Source organism: Colobus angolensis, unplaced genomic scaffold (genome assembly GCF_000951035.1).
Source record: "Colobus angolensis palliatus isolate OR3802 unplaced genomic scaffold, Cang.pa_1.0 Scaffold156, whole genome shotgun sequence".
Classification (NCBI taxonomy): Eukaryota; Metazoa; Chordata; class Mammalia; order Primates; family Cercopithecidae; genus Colobus; species Colobus angolensis.
Genome location: NW_012114666.1, coordinates 4,365,992 through 4,392,331, shown reverse-complemented (window position 1 = coordinate 4,392,331; position 26,340 = coordinate 4,365,992). Strand labels below are relative to the sequence as shown.

The 26,340-nt window shown below is 39.6% G+C and overlaps 1 protein-coding gene across 2 annotated transcripts in view; it reads left to right on the top strand.

Annotated features, from left to right (window-relative positions):
* DOK5 (docking protein 5) overlaps positions 1–26,340 on the top strand; it is a 181,597-nt gene that overhangs the window by 68,523 nt on the left and 86,734 nt on the right. For both annotated transcript variants that reach the window (XM_011936714.1, XM_011936715.1), the window contains exon 2: positions 19,884–19,991. In XM_011936714.1, coding sequence (XP_011792104.1) covers positions 19,884–19,991 — 108 coding nt within the window. The remainder of the gene's footprint in view (positions 1–19,883; positions 19,992–26,340) is intronic.

Sequence of the window (26,340 nt, the reverse complement as noted above, 5' to 3'; positions counted from 1 at the left end):
TTGGCCAGGCTGGTCTTGAACTCCTGACCTCATGATCCACCCGCCTCAGCCTTGCAAAGTGCTGGGATTAAGGTGTGAGCCACCGCGCACAGCTGAAAACGTGTTTCTTTCCTGGAAGTTATCTGTGAAAATCTGCAACTGTCTCCTCTGTGGCCACCCAGGTTTCCTTCTCTTAAATTCTTGGCTTAAATTTTTTTTACCACATGACTATTATTCTTCCCCTTCTGCCCTTTTCTGGCAACATCTGTTCCTTGTGGGCTTTTTTCTTAAAGAGTGCTTGCTCAACCATGGAATTCATTTCTCTTCCCTTCTTTGAGAGTGACATTCTAGTTTTCTGTACTGAGCCTTCTCACAAAATGTCTTTTACTCAATGTTGCTTCAATTAATGTGGACGTTGAGAGACTGAACCTTGCTGAAATATTTCCTTCTGAAATTATTACAGTGATTCAATTTCAGAATAGACATTTTTTAATGCAAAGTCCCTAATTTTGGATTTTTTTTTTTTTGGCCACAGTAGAGTGATATATCTCTAATTTTGCTACAGCTTGTTTTTAACAAATATTTCTATATTTGTTTTATCTATATGGAAATTTATTCATCTTGAGGTTCTGTGGTTTGAGAACAAAACCCACTGATGTCTGAAAACACTGATGTGACAAATGGCCACCAGAGCCCTTCTCCGTGGTATAAAAAGTAGCACTTGGTACAATGAACTTTTTAAGGAAAAATGTGTTTTACAATTGTTTAAAAGAATGTTTCTCTTAAAACAATGTCTCTCAATATGATTTGAATATTTGTACTCTACATATTCTGGGCTTATTTTTTTTAAATAAAACTCTTATATAAATATGTTAAGGCATGTTTGGAAATGTCAGGCCTATTCTGAGGCTTTTTGATCCAAGGGCCTCATTTATGAAATTCTGGGAATTTCATGAGTTCTTCGTATGACTTTTGCCCACTCGTTTGTTTGCTCATTTGTTTATTCACTCAGCCATTCGAAAATAAAGAAATGAGAACATAATGCTCTTCCAGGCTTTGAGGATTCAAAGTGATTCACATAAAATATAGTGTGATTTTATATTCTGAAGACCAAGGCAGAAACTAAAAATGCAGACAAATCAGCAAGCAAAATAATTTCAGGTATTGATTTGAAGTCAATATGTGGAGTCCTGGGGGTGCTTTAGATTTGGGAGGTAGGGACGTGTCTCTGAGATGGTGACATCACGGTAGATTGTGAGTGCATCAGTGGCCTCAGTCACTGCCATAATCTTTGCTCTGTGACTTTATTGTCTCCATCAGCTCTGACTCTGGATTTAACCATATGAGATAAAATATTAGCAAACTTGACACAGCAAAGGCTTATAAAAGTATTTACAGGCTTCCACTTTTGGGAACAGTGAGTAGGTGTACTTTTTCGTACTCCTCTCGCTGATACTATAAAGCTGGGACATTGCATATAAATCAAACCTAATAAGACTCTGAAAGTTGGAGAGAAGAAGTTAGCCAGATTAACTTTTGCCTCATAGATCCCACACACGGAGATGAAGAAACCAACAACCCAGAAACCCCAACAGGCACAGACAAAAAAAGTCCCAACAAAAACCTGCTCTCCCTGGTCAGAGGACCAGGAAATGTGGCAGTCTAGCAAGGCAAGAAACTTTTAGATAAGAGCTGCTCTATACCGTTCAAACACTGAAGAAGAGACTGTGGCCCCACCCTCTCCCATGAAGACCAAGTGGGGGACCTAGTCCTCCATCCTCATGGAACTGTAATGAGTTATCCCAAAACTTCACCAAGATGATGTCTGTGAAGGCCGAGTCAGGAGCTCAAACTTTCATCCACACCCATCAATAACAAGTCCTCCACACCACGATGTCCGTGGAGACCACATGGGAAGTCGGGACTTCTAATTCTGCTCAGTAGGAATGAGGTGCTCCCTCCTCTCCCCACTGGGTGGTGTCAGAGGAGACCTAATGGAGTCAGCATTGCCCAGTGGTAATGAGGCCACTCCCAATGCAGAACCAGTGGAGGTCGCATGAGCAGACAGTGTGCCTACCACCCCAACCCAGCAATAATGCGAGGCCCTGTCAAGTATCATTATCAATAATGAGGGACCCCATCAAGTATCAAGTATGATTTTCTGGGGATTCTGGATTTCTACCAGCAGCAACAAGAAGGCATACTTTCCTACCCCTTCTCCTGTTGTAGCAACATTAGAGGAATCCTGTTGAAAGAGATTTATTTAAGATCTGGAACCTCATGACATAATGTGCCAAATACTTAGGTTTCAATAAAAAGTACTCATTATACCAAATCAGGAAGCTCTCAAATAATGAACACCAACACAGAGGTGGTAGAATTATATGACAAAGATATGAAAGGAGCTGTGATAAAAATGCCCCAAGGAGCAATTACAAACTTGCTTGAAGCATGAGGAAAAAAATTAAAAATTTTCTCAAGAGAAATTAGATATAAAGAAGGCCCAATGGAAACTTCAGAACTGAAAAATACAATAATTGAAATTGGATGGGCTCACATCAGAATAGAGAGAACACAGGCAAAATGGAGCGATAGTAATCATCCATTTGGAACAACAGAGAAAAAATAGAATGGAAAAATAATCACAAGAGTTTCAGGGACCCCATGGCATTGTAACTAAAGATCTAACATTCATGTCAACAGGGCCCAGAAGGAGAGGAGAGAGACATGGGACTGAAAAGTGTGGAAGTCCTCACCTCCATTGCTGACAGAATCTTGGAAACTGTGACTTTAAATGAAATGATGTACAAGTTCTTTTTTTTTTTTTTTTGAGATGGAGTCTCACTCTGTTACCCAGGCTGGAGTGCGGTGGCACAATCTGAGCTCACTGCAACGTCTGCCTCCTGGGTTCAAGCAATTCTCCTGCCTCAGCCTCCTGAGTAGCTGCGATTACAGGCACACACCACCACACCCGGCTAATTTTTGTATTTTTAGTAGAGACAGGGTTTCACCATGTTGGTCAGGCTGGTCTCAAACTCCTGACCTCGTGATCCACCTGCCTCAGCCTCCCAAAGTGTTGGGATTACAGATGTGGGCCACCACACTTGGCCACAACAACAAGTTCTTGAGTAATGTCGTTTCATTATAATGGTGAGAAAAAAAATGGTTTTATTATGCACTTATTTTTTTTTTTTTTGCTTCAAGTCACAGTTTCCAAGAACCTATTGACATTAAGGGAGGACCTAATAAACTCAATGAAATAATAGCTGAAAAGATTTGGCAGAAGGAAGTTTGCTCATCCAGTGCTAAGAGAAAAGAACTGTCAACCCAAAATCTTATACCTAGCAAAAATGTCCTTCAGGAATGAAGGGGAAATCAAGACATTGTCAGATGAAAGAAAATAAAGAGAATTTGTCACCAGCAGATTTACCTTAAAAATAATTGATGGCCGGGCGTGGTGGCTCAAGCCTGTAATCCCAGCACTTTGGGAGGCCGAGACGGGCGGATCACGAGGTCAGGAGATCAAGACCATCCTGGCTAACCCGGTGAAACCCCGTCTCTACTAAAAAATACAAAAAACTAGTCGGGCGAGGTGGTAGGTGCCTGTAGTCCCAGCTACTCGGGAGGCTGAGACAGGAGAATGGCGTGAACCTGGGAGGCAGAGCTTGCAGTGAGCCGAGATCGCGCCACTGCACTCCAGCCTGGGTGACAGAATGAGACTCCGTCTAAAAAAAAAAAAAAAATTGATGAAGATTTCTAGACAGAAAAGGAGCAATACAAGAAGGAATCTTGGGACATCAGGAGAAAAGAAGGAACTCAGTGAGCAAAAATATGGGTAAACACAATACATTTTCTTTCCCCTTTCAAATTTTCTAAATTAGGTTTGATGGTTGAAGTAAAATTATAACACTGTCTTCGATATTTCTAAATGGATATAGAAAAAAATAGGACAATGATAAATAGGAGAAGTAAAATTATGTGAAGGGTGGCAAAGTTTATCCCAGAGAAATAATGACTTATAATCACACAAAAATCTGTGTGTGAATGTTTTTAGCAGCTTTATTCATAGCAGTCAGAAGCTGAAGGACCTAGATGTCTTTCAGTGACCAAATGGGTAAACAAACTGTGTTACAGTAGTACTATGGAATATCACCACCTGGGTGAATCTGTAGAGAATTATGCTAAATGAAAAAAGCCAAATCGAAAAGGTTACATACTATATAATTATATGCATATAACATTGTTGAAATGCCAAAATTATATAAAAGGAGAACAGGGTCGGGTGTGCTGGCTTATGCCTGTAATCCCAGCACTTTGGGAGGCTGAGGCGGGTGGATCACGAGGTCATACCAGCCTGGCCAATATGATGAAACCCTTTCTCTACTAAAAATACAAAAATTAGCCAGGCATGGTGGTGCATGCCTGTAGTCCCAGCCACTTGGGAGGTTGAGGCAGAAGAATCGCTTGAACCCGAGAGGCAGAGGTGAGATTGCACCACTGCACTCCAGCCTGGGTGACAGAGTGAGACTCCATCTCCAAAAAAAAAAGGGGAGAACAGAAACAGATTAGTGGTTGCCAGGGGTTAAGGCAGGCAAGGAAGTGGTTGTGGTAATGAAAGGGCAAATGAGGGATCCTCGTGATGGAAATTGTTCTGAATCCTGCCTGTATCAATGTCTGTATCCTGCCTCTATTATTATACTATAGTTTTGGGGGATGTTTCCCTTAGAAGAAATTGAGAAAGAGTAGCTACATTCTCTCTGTAGTATTTGCTGCAACTGCATGTGACTCAACCATTATCTCCAAATAAAAAGGTTAGTTGAAAAATGAAAAGCGTTTTCAGTTTCTGCCTGCTCTCATGGACTTCTGCTTGCTCCAGAAGAATAAGCCCCAGATAGGCTATTGGAGAATCAGACACCGTGAGCCACAGAGCTAAGTCATTCCAGGCAGCCTTAAGACAACCCAGGACTTGACTGCTCATGGGTGAATGAACCCAGCCATGATTAATGGAGCCAGGTCAGATCAGCAGAACTGCCCAATCAACAGTTATATTCATGGGAAGTGATAAATTGCTGTTTAAGCAGCTAAGCTTTGGAATGATTAATTATGCAACAATAACTAACTGATAGAGAAATTCCACCTAAGACCTGAAGGAGGAAAAGGAGTCAACCATGTGAAGTGCAGGGGAGGAAATATTCTCTCATCTCTTGTCAGAGAAGAATGTAACACTTTGGAGGCTGGCCTATTATGAGTGAAGTAGGAAGTGGTAGGATATGAGGCCTAATGAGTAAGCAGGGGTCAGTTATATAGGGTAGGGTAAGCAACTGGAACTTAGTCTTGGTGACTACTCAGAAGACCTCTCTGGAAGTCCCTTTGGAAGCCCCAGAAAGATCATTGCTTTTTTTTTTTAACTCTACCAAAATACTTATTGGGTGCATACCACAAAATGAGTGCTGTGCATACATAGTCTATCACCATTATGACCACAGACCTGGCGTTGTGTGAAGGCCTGGAGTGCCTGGTTATTTGTCCCTACGTAATAGGAAGTAAAGTTTCTGGACTTTGCTTTGTGTACTGCTCTTTCCTCATTGCTTGGGACAGTGTCTGGCTCATAGTAGGTGCTCAGTGGATATCTGCAGAATAAATGAGTAAATGAAGGAAACAAAATGTGTTGCCCTTGTTTGCATGCAAATCACCACCTAGCTGGACGGTATGAACTGCTAACCACTATGGAGTGTTTACTATATACCGAGCAATATGCTAAGTATGTTATTTATTTATCTGTTTATTGAGACAGGGTTTCTGTCACCCAGGCTGGAGTGCAGTGCACGAGCATGGCTCACGGCAGCCTCAACCTTCTGGGATCAAGTGATCCTTCCCCACCTCAGCCTCCCAAGTAGCTGGGACCGCAGGTGTGCACCACCACACCTGGATAATTTTTTTTATTTTTCTATTTTCTTGGAGATAAGGCATCACCATGTTACCCAGTCTGGTCTTGAACTCCTGGCCTCCAGCAATTCTTCCACAGTGGCCTCCCAAAATGCTGGAATTATAGATGTGAGCCACCGTGCCTGGCCCTAAGTACTTTAAATGCACTGACATATTGAATTCTTACACAGCCCTATAGGGAAGATAATATTATTGTATTTACAGAGTGCAGTAAAATCTTGTATATGTAGTTTCATATACACAATGTATACAGAACTACTTCTTCATTATGCTTAATAATATAATTTTTATACAGGCTTAGATGTTTAATAGGTGTGACAGCTCAATTTACCCATCCCTAGATTTCACACCCTCCCTACTGAACTTCGTGCTTTTCCAGGCTTTCTCAGCTAATGGAAACTCCATTCTTCCACTTGCTTGAGCTAAATATTTTGGAATCATCCTTGACTTTTGTCTTAACCTTACCCTTACAGTCAATCCCATCAGTAAATCCTGTTGACTATAATTTCACAATATGTCCAGATTCTTAGCACTTTCCACGTCTCCTCCACTTTCATGGTGGTCCAAGTCAGCGTCACTCCCCGCAATGTTTGTTGTGATCCCCTCTGACTGGTTCCCCGACCTGTGCCTTTCCTGCCCTACAGTACCTGAAGTTGGAGTCTATCACTTCCATTCAATGCTTCATCTCACTTCCCATCTCAGTCAGAGAAAAAGCCAATGTCTTTACTTAGTTATATATTTTTATTTTTTACTTTTTTTGAGACAGAGTCTCGTTCTGTTGCCTAGGCTGGAGTGCCGTGGTGCAATCTCCATTCACTGCAACCTCTGCCTCTCAGGTTCAAGTGATTCTCCTGCCTCAGCCTCCTGAGTAGCTGGGATTATAGGCGTGCACCACCATACCCAGCTAATTTTTGCATTTTTAGTAGAGACGGGGGATTCACCATGTTGGCCAGGCTGGTCTAGAACTCCTGACCTCAAGTGATCCACCCGCCTGGGCCTCCTAAAGTGCTGGGATTACAGGTGTGAGCCACCATGCCTGGCCAAGCCAACATCTTTAGAGTAAGACCCATAAAGCCTGACCATGCTGACCCACACTCACCACCACTGCCAGCCCTGATTTCTTCTCCTATCTTCAAGCTTCTTTATTCTCCCTTTAACATGCTGGACACGGGTCTGACTCAAGGCCATTTGTTTCTTCTACCCAGAGCCCACCTGCCTCACATATCCACTCTGTTGATTGCCTCGTCTCTTTCAAGTCTTTGCTCAGATGACACCTTCTTCATGAGAACTTCCTTAATCATCCCTTACCCTATTTAAAATCACAATAACCACCAGTAACAATTCCTATCATTGCCTTTGGTTTATTTCCCTTCATGGTGCATCACACCATGAGACATATTATAAGACACTCTCACACACACGCACACACTCACACACACACACACGTAAGCATATATATCTTATTGATTGTCTGAAAGCACAACAAACACAGCAGATTTTCTCCCTTTTGTTCGTAGCCATAACCCCTGTACCTAAATAATGCCTGGCACATGGTAGGCACCTGATAAATATTTGTGGAATTAATTAAAGAATGATATCAGCTCTCAAATTTTTGTTTAAATAGAATGCTCACGCAGTATTTTAGATTTTCTGGCATTTCTTTAGAGTAGTGTCTTTACTTTTTTCAATAAAACTAGTTAGAAATCAAAGCTAGAAAAATGAATATACCAAACTATGGCTTCTTTCTGCAGTGCTTCTGCTCTGGAGAAGAGAAAGGCCCTAGAGAGAGAGAAGGAAAAGCATATATAACTTTCATTTTTTTAGCACTTGCTTGGTTGACACTGGTCAACTTTGTACTGACAAAGGAACGGTTCCCTATGTGTGGAAAGAATGGTCTGAGCTGTTCATGGCAGATATTGATTCCATGAGAATGTTTTCCAAATAATATGTTCATTTTTATTATATGAAAAACGTATACTACAGAACATATATTTATGAAAAAAGAATGTAAAATGAAGAAAACCGCAAAATAGGTTACAACATAGGGAGGTGCCAGTTCTTGAGGGTTCTGGAATGTCTTATTAATTAAGACGTTGATTTTTGTTGATTTTTGCCCTAAAGGCATCAGGCAGCCACAGAAATACTTTAGGTAAAGGAGCAATGTGTTCAGATTAGTGTTGCCAAAATCACCCCAGATATTAGGTAGAAAATGGATTGCAAACTAGCAAGAATAAAACAGGGAGCCCTCTGAAACTCAGAAGATGGTGGCTTAGATTAGAGTAGCAGTCCCTTGTAGAGAAATACAAATATTCCAGGTTTAGCTAGAGGGTAAAAATACACAGAATTTGGTGATTGATGAATTGCGTTAAAAGATAATTTTCAAAACACGTAAAATGATGACTCTCATACAAATGTAGAATGAACAGGTGTCGAAGGTTCTACTTAACTCATTAATTAAATGAAGGAACAATGTTGAATATTAAAACTAGTTCAAAGGGTAATTCAAAGAACTCACACATTTGTATATCCCGAATGATGAAATGAATATTCAAAAGGAGGCAAATCTAGCTTTGTGGACAGTGGGGGTGGGGTGGGTGGGAGTCAGTTGAACCTCTGCTGGACAGGACATAATTTGCATCTTTAGAGACTAGAATAATTTTGCATTGTTTTCACTTACCTACAATTTACAGAGGAGTAGAATAGCTCCCACAGAATAAAAAACAGATAATTCTCGAAAGGTGCTTGCTAGAGAATGCCCAATTTTCCATTGAAGTGCAGATTATTCCCTAGAATTGCTGTGTGTGTGTGTGTGTGTGTGTGTGTGTGTGTGTGTGAGAGAGAGAGAGAGAAAGAGAGAGAGAGGAGGGGGAGGGAGAGGATTAAATATAGCTCAAATCTTGTATGAGCAACTGCAACCTCCACCTTATTTACAGAATGAGTGTATATGTATATAAACTAGAAGTGAAATAGATTAAAAAGCAGGGACAACCTCCTTTTTGTACTTAATAACTTACTAATAACATTTTCTATGGTGTACATATTATTTTACAACATCATTTCTAATGATGGCAACCTCTAGTTTACAGATTTGCCATGATTAATTAAACCAGTCCTCTGAGACATTTAGAGTATTTCCAGTTTTTTCTCCAAAGAACTCTATTCTCATATGTGTGCATATTTCCTTAATTATTTCCTCAAAAGGAAGTTCCTGGAAGTAGTATTTCTGGGTGAAAATGTAGACATAATTCTGCCTCTAGAAAGGTTGTGCTAATTTACTTCACCACCAGTAAAGGGTTGGCATAGCTAATTTATTCCCTGTGGATGCTTTTTAAGTATTCTTAATCTTCTTTATACATGTTCTATTTTATGATTAATCATCCCATTTTTGCTGGTATTTTTCTTTACAGTGAATTTAAAATGTATCTTGATACCCACTGTGCAATTTTCTCCAAATTGGCTTTTCTTTCCTTACAAATGAAGGGTATATATGAATCTTAGGCATAGAATCATGTTGTTTACTCATTAAAAAGATTTTTTTTTCCCTTCATAAAATACATGATTCTGACCCAGTTCATTATTTTGGTAAGTGGAATTGGTAGCAGCCCGTATATTATGATTGGGGGAGGCCATAGAAATCACTCTTTTGTAGTCTTTAAGCACCAACTGTGAAATCCTGTCATGACAGAGTCATTCATAGGACTGGAAAGTTCTGACCTTCTTGGCCTCAGAGATCATCCAGGCCAATGATCTTGTAACTGCTCAATGGTTCATTTTAATCACTGCCCAGGTAGAGCCAAGTTACCAAGACAGAGGAATTGCAATAGGGAAATAGTTTAATTTACCCGGAGCTGGCTGAACAGGAGACCAGAGCCTCTGTAAAAATTTGGAAGCTAGGGTTTTTCAAGGATAGTTGAATGGGCAAGGGAATGGGTGCTGCTGATGGGTTGTGGATGCAGTCGTAGGTGTGTGGAAAACAGTCCTGTGTACCGAGTCCACTCCTAGGTGGAGGCCACAGGATCAGCTGAGTCAAGAGTCATGGATCTGGGTGGGGCTGTTGGTGGTCAACAATGCAAAAGCCTGAAAAGAAAACTGAAGAACTTAGGTTCTACAGTACCGGTGTTATCTGCAGGAGTAATTGAAGAAGCTGCAGATCTTGTGACTTCCAGAATCATGGCTGGTCATTCTTTACACCTACATCGTAGCAGAATAGCTCCTCTCATCCTCCTAATCTGGCGATCTTTCACAAGTTTTACAAAGGACATTTAGTTCTGAAGAAAAGCGATTATCATTTAACCTATAAACTAAATTTCTCCCAATGTTAGCTTGGCCCAAGCCTGAGAATGACTAAGGGCAGTTTTGAGATTAAAGGCAAGATGAGGACTGATTAGATCAAATCCCTTTCATTGTCTTAATTTCCTCACTGTTACAATTTTTGCAAAGACGGTTTCACTCTTATATAGGATGGAGGGGCATTACTTGTGGGGCAAACTCCTATCTCCTGGTTGTCCTTGGTTAACATCTCCACCCTTGACTTCCAGATTATATCAACCCACACCATTTTCTGTGGCTATTGAAAAGCCTGAAAGTGACAGAGGAGACTGAGACTCTACGGGGATAGTGTCAGCCAAATTGGAGGGTTGGACACTCATGGAGAAGTGACTGGTCAGCCCCAGGTAGTGGACTGTCCAGGCCAGTGGGGAGTCACTTAGCCTAGTTTGCCACCACCATGGCAAATGAAGAGCAAGAGGCTGAGAGTTAGAGAAGCAAGGAAGTCCAAGAAGAATTGAGAAGTTGCATGAGACAACATCTAATTCTAATATAGTTCGAAAACTACTTAGCTTGGGTTCCTGCACTTCTGTCAAAGACACTGACTATGTTATCACTTAAGGAGAGATAATATGGAGTTCTTTTCAAAGCAAATACTTCTTGCAGATTGCTAGGCTACATGGAGTCCTGAATTACTGTCTTAAGAACCCAGTTTCAGAAAAACTCCCTTCAAAACTATCACTGTGGGTGAACAGTTAGTGCCAGTGAGTGAACTTAAAATCAGAAATGCAAATGTCACACTGAAATAGATTATCTATAAAGTAGTCGTCCAGATGAAAGAGCATATGGCTACAACTAAGTGTCTCTTTTTAGATTATGATAAGCATGAAAATAAACTTCTTACAGATGGATCGACCATCAGCCTGAGTTTATGCATCCCTAAGAGTCCAACTTTTCTGAAAAAATTCCTGGAGTAGTGGTTAAGAGCTTATTTTCCAGATTCAGGCAAACAAAAGTTGGAATCCTGGCATATTTCTCTTAGTTTTTGACCTTGAGTAAGATGCTTAACCTCACTAAAACAAAATTTGCTCATCTGTGAAACAGGAATAATAATAGAATCTGCCAAGCAGAAATGTTGGGAGGACTAATTGAAATAATGCACATAAAGGGCTCAGCATTCCACAGTGTGCAGAACAAGAGTTCAGCCAATGCTAGGCATTAATATTAACATCCTGCTTGAGAAAAATATTTGATTTGTTTTGGAAAGTAGGTGCCAATAGGAATAGCACATGAGAACTGAGGCTAATTCAGTCAGTACTGTGATGATGTATACCTTCTTTTATGATTGTATTTTAAGTTCTAGGGTACATGTGCACAACATGCACATTTGTTACATATATATACATGTGCCACGTTGGGGTGCTGTACCCGTTAACTCCTTATTTACATTAGGTATATCTCCTAATGCTATCTCTCCTCCCTCCCCCCACCCCACAACAGGCCCGGTGTGTGACTTTCCCCACCCTGTGTCCAAGTGTTCTCATTGATACATGTCTTCAGAGTGTGGAGAGAATGCGCTGAGAAGAGAAAGTCAATGGGATTACAGAAAGGGCATGCTGGCAAAATGGAAAACAATTTTCACCTACTTAGTTAAGTTGTACCTTAACTTCATAGAATAACTATAGAAACCTAACTGCAGTCCAGTGCTAGAGATGGGGATGCTAATGGATCTGCATGAGAAAGTGCTCTTCAGGATGGCATCCACATTAATTGTAGAACAGTGACTCCCCAGTGGTGGACAGGGAGACCAGACATTTGGTGGAGGGGTTGGAAAAGCCTCAAGTCAACATTTTAATAGAATTTTATTGGAGTAGAATCTTGGCTTGTGGGGAGATGTGGAATGTATAGGGATTCCACAGAAGGCATAATTACTTCCATTTCTCCCTGGAGAGACTTGTCAAACAGATTTCTATGAGATCTGTGCTTAAAGAGTTGAGAAATAACTACCGTAGAGCAGAGGTTGGCAAACTAAGGCCCAAGGCCAAATCTGGCCCACTGCTTGGCTTTGTAAATAAAGTTTTATTGAAAGGTATCCACACCCATTCATTTACATATATTATGTGGCTGCTTTCATGCTATATTTGCTGAGTTGAGTAGTTGCAATAGAGACCTGGGGGCTCTCAGAGATTAAAACATTTACTCTTTGGCTCATTACAGAAAGTTTGCAAACTCCTGTGGTAGATTATAAAGGCCTAAAGAGCCCCATCTTATCTCTAGAGTTTGCATGGAGGCAGTGTACTATTTCCTTTCAACAGGAATTTTGTCACCAAAACTTGCTGTTTCCTTCATAACTGTCCTTGAATCCTTTAGAGGTATAATTGTGATTCTGTTCAAGACATTGTAAAGGCTTACTATTATAGTAAAATTAGGAATTCTAAGCAAATTCATAATTGTTTCAGCTGCTTCTTAGAACTGGAAATTTTGGTGAACTTATCAGAATATTCTTTGCTAGGAAAAGAAGCCAATAAAAAATGTTAGAGATTTTAAACCAGGGCTAAGAAATTATTAAGGGTATCAAATTTCAAAGGAAGAAAAGACAAAGGAAAAACAGAACAAATTATACATGGATTGGTGACAATTTAAGGCTGAAAATTAGGTATAATAAAACTACCACCACCAACAACAAAGTACATGCTGAATGAGATTTTCGTGTAACTACTAAATCTGCCGTCCTTCTACCCAGGTTGTTGGAACTGTGTGATATGCTTATTTGCTTAAGCTTTGACAGTGGCCTGTGGGAATTGACTTGTTCAAATCAGGGGCTTTGAAGATACTCACAAAGACACATAGTTTTCAAATATACAATTTCAGATCAGCATGCATTCAGCTGTGGCGGTGGTCCTCATTTTGCCCCCCCGAGGATGTTTGACAATGTTTAGAGACAATTTTGGATTTCAGTGGAGGTGGGAGAATCTGCTACTGGTATTTAGTGGGTGGAGGCCAGAGGTGCTACTAAATGTCCTACCATGCACAGGAAAACCCCCGAACTATAAAGAATTTTCTGGCCCAAAATGTCACTCGTGCTAAAATTGAGAAACATGAATGTATAGGAGGTGAGATATTTCAACATGGAAATTGTACTGTCATTGAAATCTCATACAGTGTATTTACATTAGGATTACCTATCTTTATTTATTTATTTAAGACTCTGTCATGAGGCTGGAGTACAGTGGCACAATCTTGACTCACTGCAGCCTCGACCTCCCTGGGCTCAGGTGATCTTCTGACTTCAGCTTCCCAAGTAGCTGGGACTGCAGGCATGCACTACCACACCTACTTTTTATATATATATTTATTTTTATAGAGACAGGATTTCACCATGTTTACCAGGCTGGTCTTGAACTCCTGGACTCAAGCAACTCACCCACATTGGCCTCCCAACATGCTGGAATTACAGGCATGAGCCACCGCACCCAGCCAGGATTAACTACTATTTATAGCCAGTGAAACTATTATAGTTCGAATAAAAGATTTCTCTTTTAAATAAAAATATGTTAGTTTAAAAAGTCAATTTAAAGAAAAATGTTAACTAAATAATACTATCGATGACAAGTAGATTTGTTACATAAAATATAAAGGAGACAGTTGAATGAATTAATTTTTAAAAACTGCCCTAAACTATTAAGTGAATGGGATTATTTTTCAAATTGTCATTCTTTGAAACAATGTCAGTGTTATTCCAAGTAGTTCCCACATGCTACCATATTTAGTAAGTCTTCCTGTTTTATTTTTGCTAAACAATACTGAGATATTTAAGATAAGCTTTTAGTCCTCTGGATACTTAGTGGCTCTTCTGGTGTTCTTAGGACAGTGTGCTAGCAGTTGAAATTGGGAGTTTAGTTTAATGGATTACATTTCTCCTTCAGTGTCTCTCTCAAACTCAAGATGGCAGCTCATGCTGCTCTGTTTCAAAGGCCACCATGTGCCACCTTTTGCAAGCCACCCATCTCAGGTGCCCGCATCTGGAAGCACTTTTAGAAGTCTTTGTTGGCAGCCCCGAGAGGGAGACACAGTATCGTCTGAAAGTACTTTGTAAATATTTATGACATTGACTTGCAAATTACAGATAAAATACCTGAAAACATAGTGAAGAGCAAATTTGGTCCCAACTGAAGAGGTTTTGACTCAGTAGACCTTGGCTAGTCTCTAGGAATCTGCATATTTAGCAATTATCCTGAGTGATGCTGGACCAGTGAGAATCACTGAGGTATGATATATGACAATAAAGGAAGGATCTTGATTGCGCACATTGCTCTCAACTTTGGTACTGTCTACTTTTGTACTGTGTATTTGTATGTTATAGTTTGACATCACAGACTGCCTGTTCATTAACCAAATTTGAGTTTTCCTTATCTTCTAATGAACCAATATGTTTTCATTTGTCCTTACTACTTAATAAACCAAAGAAAAATAAGAAATGAGAAAAAAGTCCCCTGGACTTAATACAGATGGGTCCAAAATGGAAATCATTAGGCATGCTGAAATTGAAGAACCTTTAGCTTGCATTCAGCAGCTTTTGGACATAAGCCAGGCAAACACTGGTTCAACTGTGAAGAAAATGAACACATTTTTTAAAATGTTAGAAATGCTGTCATTGAGTTTGGATCTGAAAACTGAGGGATAATTAGGAAATTTAAAATATCTTTCTTGGTGAAGATATCTTTTCTTGCAGTGGGCATAAATTTTGCACGCGTTTAGCATGTGCAGTTTTTGAACACATTCTTGGGGCATGTACAAAAGCAAGAGGTTGCCAATAGTAGAATGGCAGCAAGAAACCTATTTTTCACATCCTTCATTTGAAGAAGCAGAGTGACAGTCATTCCCACTGTAATTACAGTCCTCAGGTGGTGGTAATATTTTAAGGGAGCCAATTGTCTCATCGGTTATTCAGACATAAGCAAGATGTTGATAGGACTCTCCTTGCCAACCATAGTACTGAGAATGTTCATTTTCATGGCTGAATCTCCACCCTGAAAAGGATTTGGTGCTTGAATTCTTACCAATGGCTCTTGTAACTTGCCTTCTTAGAGTTACTCAGTCTAGTGGTTAATTAGACTGTGATCTGATGGCAAAAAAAAAAAAAAAAAAAAGGACTGGAGAAGAATGTAGATGACATTTGTTAGATTAGGCTGTAATTTTAAGATCTTGCTTTAGTATCTGTACATCTTACTGTCTTTTTAAAAATTTAAACATTCTATTTTGAGATAATTATAAATTCACATTCAATTGTAAGAAATATTACAAAAAGATCCTATATCCTTTACTCAGTTTCTCTGGTAGTAAAGTCCTCCAAAACTACAGTACGATATCATAACAAAGATATTGACATTGATATTGATGTAGCCAAGCTACAGAACAGTTCCATTGCCACAAGGATCCCTCGTGTTAACCTGTTACAGCCAAACCCACATCCCTGGGCTCCCTCTCTCCTCCACCACCACATTCCTAACTTCTGACCATCGTTAATCTGTTTTCCATTTCTAAAATTTTGTCACATCAAGAACGCTATACAAATGCAATCATGTAGTATGTAACATTTTAGATTTGGCTGTTTTTTTTTTTCACTCAGTATAATTCTTACAGAGATTTACTCAAGTTGTTGCAGATATTAATAGTTAATTTCTTTTTATTGCTAAGTAGTATCCCATCATATGGAGGAAATACCACCGTTTGTTTAATCATTCACCCACGTTATCAGGCTTTCAGGTTTTGGCTATTTTGAATAAAGCTATGAATATTCATATACAGATTTTTTTTTTTTTTTTGGTATGTGGGGATAAAAGTTTTCATTTCTGTGTCATAAATTCCTAAGAATGAAACTGCTGGTTGTATGTTGCTTATTTCATTTTTTTAAGGAATTACCACTGTTTTCCAGAGTGACTGTACCATGTTACATTCCCACCAACTATGTATGAGTCATCCAATTTTTCCACCTCCTTGTCAGCATTGGGTGGTGGTGGTATTATTATTATATTTCAGCCAGTCTGATAGATGTGTATGGGTAGCCCTTGTGGTTTTAATTTTCACTTCCCACATAGGTAGTGCTATTGAACATGTCTTCATGTGCTTCTCGACCATCTGCACACCCTCTCCGGTGAGATGTCTGTTCATCATTTTTTCACATAGTAAAAGTTTTCATTTTGGTGAGGTCCAGTTTATCAAATTCTCCCTCTGTGGATTGTGCCTTTGGTAACAGGTCTAAGAACTCTGTCCAGACTGTGATCTCTTGCATTTTCTTTTTATCGTTTTATTTAATATTTAGGTCTATTTTTAGCTATTTGTTATTTAAGGTGAGTGTTTGAATGTTTAAGTCCACGATTTCCCCCCGCCCCATGGATGTCCAGTTGCCTCGGTACTGTGCATTGAAAAGCTTGCTTTTCTTCCACTGAATTGCTTTTCCACTTTTGTCTCTGTGTTTTCATATTGCTTGGTGGATTTAATAACTGCAGAGTGGAAACCAATAGAATTGACTAATTATACTAATACCTCTGGGTATTTAAAAAATAACAGAATCCTCTTTCATTTAATTTACAGGGTTTTTTTTGTTTTGTTTTTGTTTGTTTTTTTGGTAGTCTCTCTCTGCTGCCCAGGCTGGAGTTGAGTGGCATGATTTCGGCTCACTGCTGCCTCTGCCTCCCGGGTTCAAGCAATTCATGTGCCTCAGCCTCCTGAGTAGCTGGGACTACAGGCATGTGCCACTACTCCCAGCTAATTTTTATATTTTTAGTAGAGATGGGGTTTTGCCATATTAGCCAGGCTGGTCTCAAACTCCTGGCCTCAAATGATCCACCCATCTCAGCCCCTCAAAGTGCTGGGATTACAGGCTTGAGCCACCGTGCCCAGCCATACGGTATTAACTTTTATTAAACAAAACAAAAACTAATGAACAAAACCAAAGCCTATTCTTATGATCCAGAGAAAACATTGTTAATATTTTGGGTTTTTTTTTTTTGTCTTTTTCCATGCATTTTTAGTATAGTGGAGATCATGACCTAAATGAAATTTTGTATTCTGCTTCACCTTTTCCCACAATAACATATTATGAACACTTTCCTATGTCCTTGGAAATTCCTTCTGAAACTTGTTTCAAATGAACCACCTATGTTATCCTGCAGATAGACAACTTACGTACTATAGATGTAGTATAATTTACTATATAAATATTATGTATATCATCTATATTGCTATTTTTATAAAATAATTGCCTATGTTATCTTATAGATGCATAACATTTATTATAGATATATTCTATATATACCATAATATGTACTACATATTTACTATATGTGTACCATTTATTATATATAGCTACTGTTACTTTATAGATAAGTAGGTATATTACATTATATATTATAGAAATATTATAATTTACTTTGTGATTCCTTATTGTTGAAATTTGAATAATCTCTAATTTTTTTATTGTAAATAATGCTGCGAACATTTTATTGTACATTCGGTGGGATCAGACACATATCTTACCCTCTTTATTTAGAGCTAAACTTCGGAGTAGAGTAGATTTCCTTTTTTCACCCTGAACAAAGCAGTTAATTTATGTTCAAGTTTCTGAGACAGAAGAGAAAAATGGAATATATAAACACTGCAGACAAGTAGTAGTTAACTTGAATTCCTCCCACATCTGCCAGGTACTGATAGAATTATAAAAGGTTTTAAAATTGACTATGGAGACTTTGTTTTGATTCTTCTTATTAGCTCAGAGGTTCTTAAACTTTGTAGTGCATAAAAATTATTTATGGGTAAAGTATACAAAACCACATATGTATGGTAATTGGAGGTGATTTAAGGATGGAGGATAATCATGACTGAAGAGAGTCCACCCATCTGCCCTTGAATATGGAATTCATTTTGTTTTGGGTTTTTTCCTAAGGATAGATTTCTATTCTTTTTTTCTTTCCTTTTCTTTTCGTTTTGAGACGGAGTCTCGCTCTGTCGCCCAGGCTGGACTGCAGTGGCGCGATCTCGGCTCACTGCAAGCTCCGCCTCCCGGGTTCACGCCCTTCTTCTGCCTCAGCCTCCCGAGTAGCTGGGACTATAGGTGTGTGCCACCTCGCCCAGCTAATTTTTTGTATTTTTAGTAGAGACGGGGTTTCACCGTGTTAGCCAGGATGGTCTCGATCTTCTTTCGTTGTGATCGCCTGCCTCGGCCTCCCAAAGTGCTGGGATTATAGGCGTGATTTCTATTCTTTTAAGGTTATTTATTGTCAAGTGACCTTTAAAGATCACCAGTCAAGTATAACAGTGCCACTCAGACATTTGCCATCAGTAAATACTATTATTAATTTATACTCATTTGCCGGGCGTGGTAGCTCACGCCTGTAATCCCAGCACTTTGGGAGGTCGAGGTGGGCGGATAACGAGGTGAGAAGTTTGAGTCCAGCCTCACCAACATGGTGAAACTCCGTCTCTACTAAAAAAATACAAAAATTAGCTGGGCGTGGTGGCGCTTGCCTGTAATTCCAGCTACTCAGGAGTCTGGCAAGAGAATCGCTTCAACCCGTGAGGCAGAGGTTGCAGTGAGCCAAGAAAGCACCACCTCACACCAGCCTGGGCGACAAAGTGAGACCAGACTCTGTCTCCAAAAAAAAAAAAAAAAAAAATTATACTCATTAATTTTTAGGTTTAAAAACGTCTCACTTTATTTTGCTTTTTGAGAACTTTTTTTTATATGCTCATTAGCTCTCTGCATTTTCTCTCTCTAGCATTACTAATATTTTAATGTACTAGTGTATTTTTTACTAGTTAGTTTCTTCAGGGTAGTTTTGGTTGCTGGAATCAGACGCCCATTCAAGCTAGCTTAATTAAAAGTTGCAGTGATGCTGATGGTGATGGGTTCCTTGGGATATAGATGATTTCCAAGAAATCCGGAGGAAAGGCTAGATCTCAATATTAGGAATTGGAAGATGGTGAAGAACTAAATTGTCTCTTTTACCTAGAGTAGAAATGATCTAGTTCCCTGCAGCGGGTTCCACTGCTTAACTCTCCTGCAAGTGATTCAACACGGCCAACAACTTCTGTGTAAACCTACCGGCATTGGCCTTTCAATTTGGGCTGCACCTCTGGCAGTCATCATCAGGTCTCTGGGTTGAATATCCTAAGCAAGAATTTGGTTGGTGTTAGTCAGCCAATTATTAGCTAGTTAGTTTAGTGCCTGGTCCAACTCTTCACTATCCATTATTAAGAATATCACATGATAACCATGAGCTGTCAGATTCTAGGATGGGCAATGAGATCTTTAGCATAGACCAAGCCCATGATTTTCAGATTTAATTGCACTTGAAATTCTAGCATGCGCCTTGAACGCCTATTTTATTTGTCCTTATTTGGGATTTTTATCTCTGGGACTTTTTCTGAAATAGACCTAGTGATATTGCTATCAAAGCATGAAGAAATTTATCTTCAAATACTTATTTCCTTTTGATTCCAGTAATTGTCTGAATGACACATAATATGCCCATTGTGGAAATAATTTTGATTTTTAAAACTTTATTTTCCCAAAGCAACATCACGTTTCTGGCTTGCAAATATTTCACAGGTGGAAACGTCAAAAAGAAAACATTTAAATGCAAATGTCAGTCAGGGGAGATGCTGAGCTCAGTCTTTGTATTTCCTTCCAGATTTATCAACGATGCTGGTTAGTATTCAAGAAAGCTTCAAGCAAAGGTCCAAAAAGACTGGAGAAATTTTCTGATGAACGTGCTGCATATTTCAGGTGTTATCATAAGGTAAGATTCAATTGCTGTAGCTTTCCAGAAATCTGTTTACAGGGAGGCAACTGGAATTATTGAGTCTGAAGACTTGCCTAAATTATTTAACAAAAGTACAAGCAATACCTTTTCCAAGGACAAAACACCCCTAAAATAACATCTGCTTGCTAATTGTTTCAAGTAATTGACTAATGTAAAGTCACTCTTCTGGTTTCCTGCTATATGCTGTAGCTGTTCTTGTTGTTTTCCAATCTCTGCTATGGGACTTATCATGTTCTTATACTCCCTACACTGAAACCTAGAGAGGATGAGGACTGGATCTCACTGTGTCTCAGACACTGCCTGATGCAGAAAGACACTCATTCAATGCTTGGGGAATGTGGGGAGAGAAGGGAGGGGAAGAAGCAGAAAACAGGTAACTGTGGATGAAGAGGAAGTTCGACCCATTTGTTGATTTCTTTAAGTTTGACGACTAAATGTTCTTAGTAGTAGTGAGACTTCCTCACTAAAAACAGTCATTGTGTGTTAGAACTCATTAAGGTAAGTACAAGATTTACTTACCACTTGGTTTCACAAATTAGCTAAGTATTTCCCTCTACATGGCAGTATATTTCCATGGTCCTTGTTAACACGCAGCCTATGTATTTTCTTTTTTCATGAAAACGTGTGAAAGCACATGGTTAACACTCCTCCAAGGCTCTGGTTATTTTCATGTGGAGAAAATACTACTCTTTTGTCTGTGAAGGAACTATGCTTATTTTTATGATAGAACATTTTAATTTTGGCTTTCCATCTTGAAGATTCTTTAAGCCTCATTTGGTGAGAATTTACTGGGGCCAGGCTTCTTTGCCATTTAAAATTTTATGTGAAACCAGTCAATCTATTAGAACAGAAACTTGGCTAAGTGGGGGAAGTGAACAGTCTTTCCTTTTGTGCAAATCCACCAAAAGTAGTGACTTTTTGACATCTTATAAAGGGTCTATGTTGACACTTTGGTTTATATGATGATGAAAACAGTAGGGGAAGCTGCATTTCTTCTCAAATTAGAGAAATAAGGACTATGCTATACTTTATAGGCACATCTGTGTGTACATAAGGGAAGAATAAGCACAAAACAAGCTTCTGGGACAGGTAGGAAAGGGAGTCAAGGGTGGCATCTTCCATGTGTTTCATTTCCCTGTCACCCCATGAAGCAGTTCCACATTCCAAGGCTTCCACTCCCAGCCTTCCTTCTCTCCAAAGGAGAACCCACTTATATCTTTTTGAATGCAGATTTCCTCTATCATTTATCTTTCATCTGCCAAATATGAAATGACGCTATTCAAATATATCTATTTTTTGTTCTCAGGGAAGAGTTGTTGAATTGCGAATGTATTATTTAGGCACAGTGATCCAATGTATTATTTAGGCACAGTGATCCATGAAGCCAGTGATAGCATAACTCTGAACCCTGCAAATAATCTTGAGCCAAACTCTCCACTTCTATAACACTCCCAACTATTTGTTTCCAGTCATTTTGAATCAGATGTATTATGGCCCAGCTATCCCTCATGTATCCAGTATTTTATCTTATAACAACATGGCGAGCAATGCTATAAGGGTGACTTGCTTTATTTTAGCTCAAACAGCCTTTTCTTTAAAGGAGAATCAAAATACCCAGGAAGATGTTTGGCTTATCATCTAGACACAGACAGAGCTTTAGGTGGCCAGAAATTATAGTTACACATCAGGTCTTCTCTTGAGAACCTTAGCCAGTCTGTAACTTTGCAATTCACCACGAGGACCTGTACTGTTTGGTCATTGTGTGTGGCCATTGATCCTTTTTTTGTCTTGGTAGAGTTCCAAATATGTCTGGTTCTTCAAAATCCACATATCTGATTCTTTACAATTCCGTATGCCAACCTTTCTGAATGTAGAAAAAATAAGAAATAGGCTATGTTTTACTGATAGACCTATACATACCTAAGAGAAGAAAGAAGATAAATGAGGAATACGTTATAGGAACTCCTCAAATCCCATCCACTGGCAAATGATGTTGGCCGTATGCTCAAAATGTATGTAGACTCTGAACACAGCTCACAGCCTCTACTGCTACCACTGGGGTCCTAGGCAGTGGACTGCCAAATTCTTGGGCTTCTAGAGTCTGTTCGAAACACTTGTATGACATTACAACATTCTTTGCTGCAACACTCTCAGCCAAGGTGTTATAATGGTCTACGCCAGTGGTCCCCAACCTTTCTGGCACTGGGACAGGTTTCATGGAAGACAATTTTTCCACAGACGGGGTTGGGGGTGGGATTGGTTTCGGGATGAAACTGTTCCCTCAAATGATCAGGCATTAGATTCTCATAAGGAGCAGGCAACCTAGATCCCTAGGTTCACAATAGAGTTTACACTCCTATGAGAATCAGGAGGTGGAACTCAGGCAGGAATGCCTGTTCACCTTCTGCGGTGTAGCCTGGTTCCTAATAGGCTGTAGACCAGTACTGGTCCAGTACCCATCTGCTACCCAGGGGTGAGGGTCCCTGGTCTATGTGATCACATGATTTGATTTCCTGCTGCCCTTTTAACCTCATCTCTGAGTTTCCTTAATCCCACCTTCGTCTGCTCCAGGTGCCCTGGGCTCCTCTCTTTCCTTAGAAGATGCCAAGCACCTCCTACCCTTTACACCTGCTCTTCCCTTTTCCTGGAATGTTCTCCCCCAGGTACCCACAGAGCTCACTCCCTTACTTTGTTCAGTGCGTTGCTCAAATTGTTCCTCTAAGAGAGGCCATTTCTTGACTCCCTTGTTGGAAATAGAACCCACCTAGTCACTGCCTTCCACATCCCTCTTATTTCTCTTCTTAGGAGGCACCATAACATAACGCACTTGCTTGGTTGTTTCCTATTGTCTTCCTCTTTCCCCCGCATAAAATAAGATCTACAGAGACACGGTTTTTGGGGACATGGGAGACATGATTCACTATTAGTTACCAGAATCTAACACATAGTGAACACTTTTAAAAGTATTGGCTGAAAAGCAAGAAATGTAATCAATAGAGGAAACAGAATACATACAGATGTCTATGTGTCATACTTTTATTTAGTTTACCAGAAGAAATCTGTACTTGAGGCATCTGAAACCAGAAAAAGGAATTTTGATTTGAAGAAAATAGGGTGGGCAGTGATGGAGGCAGAAAAAACCAGGATTTGGATGTTTTAGGAGGACAGAAAAATATAAAACCAAAATGGATGAAAAAGCTCTTGCTTGAATGTGAAATGAAGAAAGGGAAGTTGAGGACAAACTTGCTCTATTTCAGACTCTACCTGCTGGCTCTGGAATTTAATATGTAAATCTTTGGGGAACTTGGTAAGCCACATTCTCTTTCATCTATAATAATCATTAACCAAAGTTCAAAGCATTAGAACGGAAGAATTATCTACATTTAGCCTCCAAGCCCTTGATGAATTCCTGTAGCTGATTCATCCTCTACTCTTTTAGATCTGATACATTTAGTATTAATCTCTCGGGGCATATAAAAAGCTGTAGTAATTCTGAGATATGCATTTTTCATCTAAAGGCTGTGTAATTTATGAATCTTGATAATAAAATACTCGGGTTATAAGTAGCACACCATGACCAAATTTTAGAGTTTATTCTAATATAAATAAAGCAATTTCCAAAAGAAATGAGGAAATGTACATCATGCTATTTGATGAATACGGAGGTGGTGTGGTGCATGCAGACATATCCCACCCAGAGGAAATCTGTGGCATTGATAAGAGCACAGTACTTCTCCCATTTTATTTTTAAAGATATTATTAAGAAGAAAATACCAGTTTTGCATATCTGACTCTTTTTAGAAGTTTCAACACAAGAAAAAGACTGTAGAATTTTAAAATTTGGTACCCCCTCACTGAAAATGTAGCTTGAGGTACACTCCTGCAAAAAACTGGAAAATAAATATATGAATAATGCACATACAGAACAATTTATTTTTCATTTCTTTACTTCCACCATGAAGCACCCCTCAAGCACCCATAGCTGTCAGAGATGGCTGTGAATGTGATTAACTGTAATTCCAACAATATTAAGACTTCAGTGACTTTAAATATAGTTCCTGACCTTCTTGTTAAATACCAGTTCCATATTTTCATTCAGGAAATAATGTTGCTTACACTAATGAGAAGGGGATGAAAGTTTCTGTGCCTAGTTTTAGTTTTTCAAGATGAGTAACACTCAAAACGAAATAGTGTAGAAAGATGACTGTCGACCGCTTTTGAGACCAAGGCAAATGGTGTGGTGGGAAGTATGCTGGTCCTGGATTTAGGAAGTCTGAGTTTCAATCCCAGCTTTGCCACCGTGTATGTCTGACAAGTCACCCTCTTTCTGTGTAAAGGTGGCCTCCGAGGCAAGTTACACATTCGCTTCCTCATCATCACACATGGCTGAGTGTGCAGGGATTCAGTTCACCTTGGACCAGAAGAACAAGTCCAGCCAATCCTGTGTTTAGTGTTTCCCAAAATGTGTACAACAGAGTGTGTCGAAAGAACCTTTCATGATTAAACATTGTGTGGTCAAAGAAATTGGGAAATGCAACATTTATGGCCCCATCTTTGAGATTCATAGCCCACTGCAGCCCCTCACAGGCTCTGAAAAGTCCTACAGTTAAGAAATTGGAGGGACTTTGAGTCAGCATTTCCACGGAACTTTTTTTTTTTTTAATTATGTATTCCAGGGAACAAATAAATTTAATTCTAGGGAACACAGTCTGGAATATGCTGCTCTCATGTGTTACTTATTGTTGTTTCAACAGTAAACAACTAGGGATGACCGTTTCTACTTTATCAAAATCAGGGTTAATGTGTGTATTAAATGAATGTGAATGTATTTGAAAAGGGAACAACTCTCTAACTGTAGGGATTAATTGCCATTATTTTTATTCTACCAAACACCTTTAGTCTTATTTGTTCTGTCATTCTATCCTTTATATAATGACTAGGTCACTTGTATCTCCTAAGCTCAATGTCCGACCTTGTTCTTGGTTTCTGCAAAAATAGGATTCTAGGTTCCACACAATGAGCTAATGTCCTAAAATTTATTTATCTAGAATTTCATCCAACTTATCTCTCTCTGTGTGTGTGTGTGTGTGTGTGTGTGTGAGAGAGAGAGAGAGAGATAACTTTTTTTGTACTAATGATTCATTCTTTTTTTACTCAGTTTCTTCCTCATCTAAAACATTTCCTCTTCCGATATGGCTGTCTATAATATGTCTTTTCAAAATCATAAAATGTTATAGCCCCCCCATCAGATATTTACTTTGGAGCCATCCCCTCCTCATGTAGGAAACTACCCACCATGCCATGTTCTAGAAGTTTCCTAAGCTTATGCCAAACAGGGCATGACTCTTTACATCTTCATAAATTAAACTATGGATTATTACTCTGATGTTTTTCCCAGGTGATAATTCCATACCCATATTTATAAGGAATAGATAGATAGAAGAGGTTAACTGTAGTACAAAAAACCCCTATGTTTTCCAATTTAAGTACTTTTCCTACTCAAGGAAGTATGAGTCTGCACCAGAGTGCCATAGACTCCTGAAACACGTTCAAAACTGAATGAACTCTTTCCTACCCGAGCTTGGTTTCTTTTTTCCTTTTTTTTTTTTTTTTTTTTTTTTTTGAGATGGAGTTTTTGCTCTTGTTGCCCAGGCTGGAGTGCAATGGTGGGATCTCAGCTCACTGCAACTTCCGTCTCCTGGGTTCAAGTGATTCTTCTGCCTCAGCCTCCTGAGTAGCTGGGTTTACAGGCATCCACCACCACACCCAGCTAAGTTTTTGTATTTTTAGTAGAGACGGGGTTTCACCAAGTTGGGCAGGCTGGTCTTGAACTCCCGATCTCAGGTGATCCGCCCGCCTCGGCCTCCCAAAGTGCTGGGATTACAGGCGTGAGACACCGCGCCCGGCCTGAGCTTGGTTTCTTTATGGGCTTCCGTGGCTCATTGTACGGCATCAAGATCCATTCTGTTATTCAAGGCAGAAGCCAGGGAGTTTTCTTTGACTTACTCTCTCCCGTATTCCCTCCCAAATCAATCCGTCACAAGGTTTGCAGGCAGCCCTCTCGCTGTATAGACCCCTGTTCTTTCCTGGTCCGTGTGGCAAACATTTATCCATCCCTCAAAGTCTCTGCTCTGTCTTCATCTCCCCATGAGTCTTCTCGACTTTCCCTGAGGTGGTTCATCTGCTGGACCCGCTCTGCCTGGATGCACTGGTCACGATGAAAGCAGGGCTTTATTTTCACAGTGGTGGCAGGTTCTGTCCGGTTAGGGCCGATCCCTTCTTCTTTGGTAATGGATATCTGATTTCTCGTTGGAGACAAGGCAAC